General features: G+C 49.8%; 1 protein-coding gene across 1 annotated transcript; it reads left to right on the top strand.

Annotated features, from left to right (window-relative positions):
• The first annotated feature begins 415 nt into the window (after positions 1 to 415).
• On the top strand, positions 416 to 4248 carry LOC103225573 (PRAME family member 25). Its single transcript, XM_007980488.3, has 3 exons — positions 416 to 702; positions 1381 to 1959; positions 3687 to 4248. Exons 1-3 carry the CDS (start codon positions 416 to 418, stop codon positions 4246 to 4248), a joined length of 1428 nt encoding a protein of 475 aa, XP_007978679.3.
• The last annotated feature ends 2210 nt before the right edge of the window (positions 4249 to 6458 follow it).

The raw sequence follows: 6458 nt of genomic DNA, 5'->3' as shown, positions 1-6458 counted from the left end.
ACCAGCTTATTTGTAGGAACTGGGAATATAGGCATGTAGGCTTGTGACACTCCCATTCCCAATGTTTTAGAATCTAAAGTAATTAGAAATTTCCCCCAAAGGTGGGAGGGGTTAGTTTTCAGGTTCCTCCATGCTCACTAGTCACTGGCTGGAGCACTGGATAGAGGGGAAGGGCTAGTGCGGGTCCTGCCTCCTCACTGCTTGGGAGACGCTCATGCTGATGCAGCAGAGGCAGAAGGCTGGCTTTGTGGCCACTGAGTACAGAGTAGAATTGGAGTAAACTGAGGACTCTTTCACCCTCGCCAGAGCGGTGACTTTGGCCCTGGGAGAAGATGAGATTGCAGGGGCTTGGCCTGAGAGTGATGCCTTTTCTCTGGACTTGTCCTGTGGAACTTTTCCATGCAGATTGGTGAAGATGAGCGTCCGGACTCCACCCAGACTTCTGGAGCTGGCGGGGCGGAGCCTGCTGAGGGACCAGGCCTTGACCATGTCCACCCTGGAGGAGCTGCCCACGGAACTTTTTCCTCCCCTGTTCATGGAGGCCTTCAGCAGGAGACGCTGTGAGGCCCTGAAGCTGATGGTGCAGGCCTGGCCCTTCCGCCGCCTCCCTCTGAGGCCTCTGATAAAGATGGGTTGTCTGGAGACCTTCCAAGCTGTGCTTGATGGACTTGATGCACTGCTTACCCAGGGGGTTCGTCTCAGGTGAGGTGGCCCAGGTGGGCTGGTGGGGAGGGCCCAGGTGACCACAGAAGGACCAGATGGGTCATGAGAAGTGGGGAGGCCCAAGAAGGGATGGCGCTGGTGAGAAAGCTCAAAGAGGCCTTGGCCATTCCGCAGCTTCTCAAGGAAAGGACTGCTCACCACCCAGCGTCCATGGAGGTAACAGGAACCTCTCCTCTAGTGGCACTGAAAGGCACCACGAAAAATGAGAACTGGGCCAGGCACAGTGGCTCACAATGTAATCCCAGCACTCTGGGAGGCCAAGGCAGGCAGATCACGTAGGGTCAGGAGTTTGAGACCAACCTGTCCCAACATGATGAAACATTGACTCTACTAAAAATACAAAAATTAGCTGGGCATGGTGACAGGAGCCTGTAATCCCAGACACTTGTGAGGTTGAGGCAGGAGAATCACTGGAGCCTGGGAGGTGAAGGTTGCAGTCAGCTGAGATCACACCACTGCACTCCAGCGTGGGTGACAGAGGGAAACGTTGTCTAAAAAAAAAGGAGGAACTGGGCAGGATCCAAGGGGAAAACAGGGTGGAAAACAGTCAGAGAGAGGGAGAAGAAGCAGGGAGGGGAGCAGCTGCTATCCGGGATGTGGAGTATAAGTTCAGAAGTGAGTCCTTACATTCTCAGCCTCGCCTCTATTTTCCCACAGGCGGTGGAAGCTTCAAGTGCTGGATTTACAGGATGTCCGTGAGAACTTCTGGATGGTTTGGTCTGAAGCCATGGCCCATGGGTGCTTCCCCAATGCCATGAGGAACAGAAAACCAGTGCAGGACTGTCCCAGGATGAGAGAACAGCAGCCCTTCACTGTGTTCACAGACCTTTGGCTCCAGACCAGGACTCTGGATGAATATCTCACCTGCCTCCTCCTGTGGGTCAAGCAGAGGGAAGATTTACTACACCTGTGCTGTAAGAAGCTGAGAATTTTGGGAATGCCCTTCCACAATATCAGAAACATCCTGAAAATGGTGAACCTGGACTGTATCCAGGAGGTGGAAGTGAATTGCAGTTGGATACTGCCCATCCTGACACAGTTTACCCCATACCTGGGCCAGATGAGGAATCTACAGAAGCTCGATCTCTCCCACGTGGACGTCTCTCACTACGTTTCCACAAAGCAGAAGGAGTTTGTTACCCAGTTCACCTCTCAGTTCCTCAAGCTGCACTACCTCCAAAAGCTTTATATGAACTCTGTTTCTTTCCTCGAAGGCCACCTGGACCAGCTGCTCAGGTGAGGGAGGGGGGTGAGCTTTCTCTGCAGACCACTGCAGAGCCTATGTTACAGTAAAAGCTAGTGGGCGTCTACTGTGAGCCAGCCCGTGAGGATGTAACAGTGAAGGGGACACTAGAATGTCTACGTATTCTCCCATTCGTGGCTCTGTCCTGAAATGGGTATCACGCAACCATCCCAATAAAGGCAGAGACATCAGCTGGGGTAGAGAGGCAGCCATGCTAGGAAGCCAGCTACTGGAGGGTTCGGATCTAGTTAGGGTGCCTTTCCAAATTCTTCCTGAGGATGTGTGTCTAAGTTAAGATGATGAAAAATAGGCCAGGGATGGTGGCTCATGCCTGTAATCCTAGCACTTTGGGAGTCTGAGGCAAGAGGATAACTTGAGCCTAGGAGTTTAAGACCAGTCTAGGTAACATAGCAAGACCCCTGTCAGGAATGAATAAAAAATAAAAACAAACGAGATAATTTTTTTTCTATGAGAAGGAGTTTCACTTTAATTGTCCACGCTAGAGTGCAACTGTGACCTCTCAGCTCCCTGCAACCTCCGCCTCCCGGGTTCAAGCGATTCTCCTGCCTCAGCCTCCCGAGTACCTGGGATCACAAGCGTGGGCCACTGCACCTGTCCAATTTTTATATTTTAAGTAGAGACAGGGTTTCACCATGTTGGCCAGACTATTCTCAAACTCTTGACCTCAGGTGATCCACCCGCCTTGGCCTCCCAAAGTGCTGGGATTATAGGCATGAGCCACCGCGCCCAGCCAACAAGATAATTTTTAAGAAGATGATGGGAAGTAGGGAAGCGAAGTGGGCACCAAAGAGGGGGATGCTCAGCAAACCTGCACATTTCAGAATATCAGTTTTGTGCCCCACAGCTTGTTGAACACGAATGATCCCATCTCTAATTCCCTGTCGTAATGGGTTGTTTTGAGTTCCAGGTAAATTAATTACCTAGGAAATGCATGATTCTGAAACAGAGGGTCAGGGAGCAGGCACAAAGAATGGTGAAAGTGATAGATGGTTTGCTGATGATACAGGCATATCAGGGACGCGTGCAGCCTGCCCACCCCAGCTGACGTTGCAGGATCCTGTCTGAGTTTGTCCCTTCTGCCTGTGTCTCCACTGGGCTTGTGTGGCCCAGAGATGTGGTTTTCTGCCTGACAGATGAGGAAAGGGAGTTTTAGGGATTCTGTGAACTTGATCCATTCCTATAAATAATGGTGAAACGACTCAGCCTCAAATGGATCTTTCTATTTTTATTTTTTTGATACAGAGTCTCGCTCTGTCACCCAGGCTGGAGTGTAGTGGCAGGATGTCTGCTCACTGTAACCTCCATCTCCTGGGTTCAAGCAATTCTCCTGCCTCAGCCTCCCAAGTAGCTGGAATTGCAGGTGCCCACCACCACACATAGCTAATTTTTGCATTTTTAGTAGAGACAGTGTTTTGGCATGATTGCCAGACTGGTCTCAAACTCCTGACCTCAACTAATCCACCAGTCTCAGCCTCCCAAAGTTCTGAGATTACAGTTGTGAGTTACTGTGCTGGGCGTAAAATGGAATTGACCTCAGGGGCAAAGCTCTTCATCACGCAGCATCCTAAGTGTTGACCAGACAATCAGAATGACCCTGGGCTTAGGCAAAATAGTCTTTTCCCTTCACTTTGACATTCCCCACCACCCTCAACTCACCCCTACAATTCCCCAGAACTAACTTCTTGTTCTGTCTCCCCAGCTGTCTGAAGACCCCGTTAAAGATCCTCGCAATAACTAACTGTGTGCTTTTGGAATCTGACTTGAGGCATCTGTCCCAGTGCCCGAGTGTCAGTCAACTAAACACCCTGGACCTGAGGGGCGTCAGACTGGCCAATGTCAGTCTTGTGCCTCTCCAAATTCTGCTAGAAAAAGTCGCAGGCACCCTTGAGTACCTGGATTTAGATGACTGTGGCATCATAGACTCCCAAGTCAACACCATCCTGCCTGCCCTGAGCCGCTGCTTTGAGCTCACCACCTTCAGCTTCTGTGGAAATCCCATCTCCATGGCCACCCTGGAGAACCTGCTGTGCCACACAATCAGACTCAACAACTTATGCCTGGAGCTGTATCCTGCCCCGCGGGAGAGTTATGATGCTGGTGGTACTCTCTGCCGGAGCAGATTTGCCCAACTTCGGGTTGAGCTGATGGGGAGAGTGAGGGACTTAAGGCACCCCAAGAGGATCTTGTTCTCTACTGACTACTGCCCTGACTGTGGCAACAGGACATTTTATGGCCTGGACATAGATCAACGCTGCTGTTAAACACCTGCCTATTTGGGTGGCTTTCTTCTGGACACTAGGAAACTAAAACCTAGGTCTTACATAACATCCTAATGTGAGCACAGAAACCACCGTTTCAGACACCAGCTCTGAAGTGGGAAAGGAAAGGTGATCAAGCAGGGGCCGGACTTGGGGGAAATGTTGACATGGATTCAATGGGACTTTGGGGACCTGTGTCCTATAGAGTCAAAAATGGGAATGGGAATGTCTAGAGTGGAATTCAGGCTTGAGAATACATGAGGGAGTTCCTCTTCCATGGATGCTTGTAAAGAAACGGTCAGAAATAAAGGGAAACTAAATGGAAGCTGTGTGGTGCCCTCTATTATCAAGTAACCTGCTTTCCAGTTTAAGCCTCAGGAATCTTCACTTATTGATGAAAAAAAAAAGCAACGGGGGGGACTAGGTTGTCCAATCAATAAGATGCAACCCAAGAAAATCAAGGCATTTACATGAAATTTGGTTATTTTAATCAATTTCCTCCCTTTCTTATTTTTGAGACAGAGTTTCACTCTTGCCCAGGCTGTAATGTGGAGTGCAATAGCAACATCTCGGCTCACTGCAACCTCCATCTCCACGGTTTAAGAGATTCTCCTGCCTCAGCCTCCCAAGTAGCTGGGATTACAGGCCTGTGCCACCATGCCTAGCTCATTTTTTTATTTTTAGTACAGACAGGGTTTCATCACTATGTTGGTCAGGCTAGTCTCAAACTCCTGACCTCAGGTGATCCACCCAAGTCGACCTCCCAAAGTGCTGGGATTCCAGGTGTGAGCAACTGCATCCGGCTCTTTTTTTGTTTGTTTTTTAAAGGTGTCGCTCTGTCACCCGGGCTAGAGTGCGGTGGCACAATCATAGCTCACTGCAGCTTCAATCTCCTGGGTTCAAGCGATCCTCCCACCTCAGCCTCCTGAGTAGCTAGGACTACAAGCATGTGAACCACCAGGCCTAGATACTTTTTTTAGTTGAGATAAGTTCTCGCTTTGTTGCCCGGGATGATCTGGAACTCCTGAGCTCAAGTGATTCTCCTGCCTTGGCCTCCCAAAGTGCAGGGATTATAAGTGTTGGCCACCACGCTTGGTCTCCTCCAGTTCTTCACTTCTCTTTAGACATCTGTTACCTCCTTGTTAGTTTCTGTGGCTGTTCAGTGGGTTAACACACACTAGGTGGACACCCAGGGCCTGGAACATTAGTGGGCAAGAACAGTGAGCCAATCCACATGGAAAGCACCCTCTTCTCAGGGTCTTTCACTGCTCGCCAGATGCTGAGACCCTGGCCACTCCTTGTGAGTCTCCACATGGTTCCAGGAGCCTTAGTTGGTGGACATCAGCTTCACTGCACAAGGAGCCACTCTATTCCCGCTGCCTTGGAAGGGGATGTCCATACTGTGTATTAGCTGGAACCACTGGGAGGCACCAACCCTTGCTTGTTCCCCTGATGACTAGCAGCCCTTCTTGAATTGAACTGGTTGTAGCCAGTAAAGACAGCCACATTCCCTTTACATAAAATACTAAAACTATACAGGCATGTAACACTTTTAAATATTTCCATCTGACATTTAAAAAGTTACATCGTTTTGTGGAGCTAGGTCAGATCGAGGAGAGATTTTCTCATAACACGCACCACCCCTCCCATCAGGAAGGGACTAGAGCAGCGTGTTTTGGAATCTCACATCATCGAAGGGTGGAGAATGATCAAGTGCCTGTGGGTGATGAGTGACCTCCCTGTGCTGAGGAAGCCTGCATAACGGCACCCAAGTGAAGGATCCTGCTGAGGATTCAGGAGCTGGTGTTGCTGTCAGGGATCTTAGCCAAGAGCCTCAGGTTCCCTGTAAAATGAGGATGGTGTTGTCCAACAGCTTATGGCACCCTGGTAGAATCCAATAAGATGGTTCATGTTTAGGGCTTGGCATGGGGCCTGGCATATAGTAAGATCAATACATCTTGATCGTTCATCTCTTCTCAGCAGAAGTCCCAGCATTTTCCACGTTTCAATCTCACCTCCTATTCCTGACAACAGGGAGGCAACAGGAACCCAAGGCATGCAGTGGGGCTCAGCTTCTTCAAGTCACCACAAATTTCATCATGATTCTTCCAAACAGCAAAGCCCCAGGAGCCAGCAGGGGGCATGGTGGGCAGTTCAGGACTCAATTCATTCCTAATGATTATAAGATCAAAATTTCCAGTCCATCAGTCTCA

The sequence above is a fragment of the Chlorocebus sabaeus genome, chromosome 20, assembly GCF_047675955.1.
Source record: "Chlorocebus sabaeus isolate Y175 chromosome 20, mChlSab1.0.hap1, whole genome shotgun sequence".
Taxonomy (NCBI): domain Eukaryota; kingdom Metazoa; phylum Chordata; class Mammalia; order Primates; family Cercopithecidae; genus Chlorocebus; species Chlorocebus sabaeus.
This window is presented reverse-complemented; position numbering and strand designations above follow the sequence as displayed.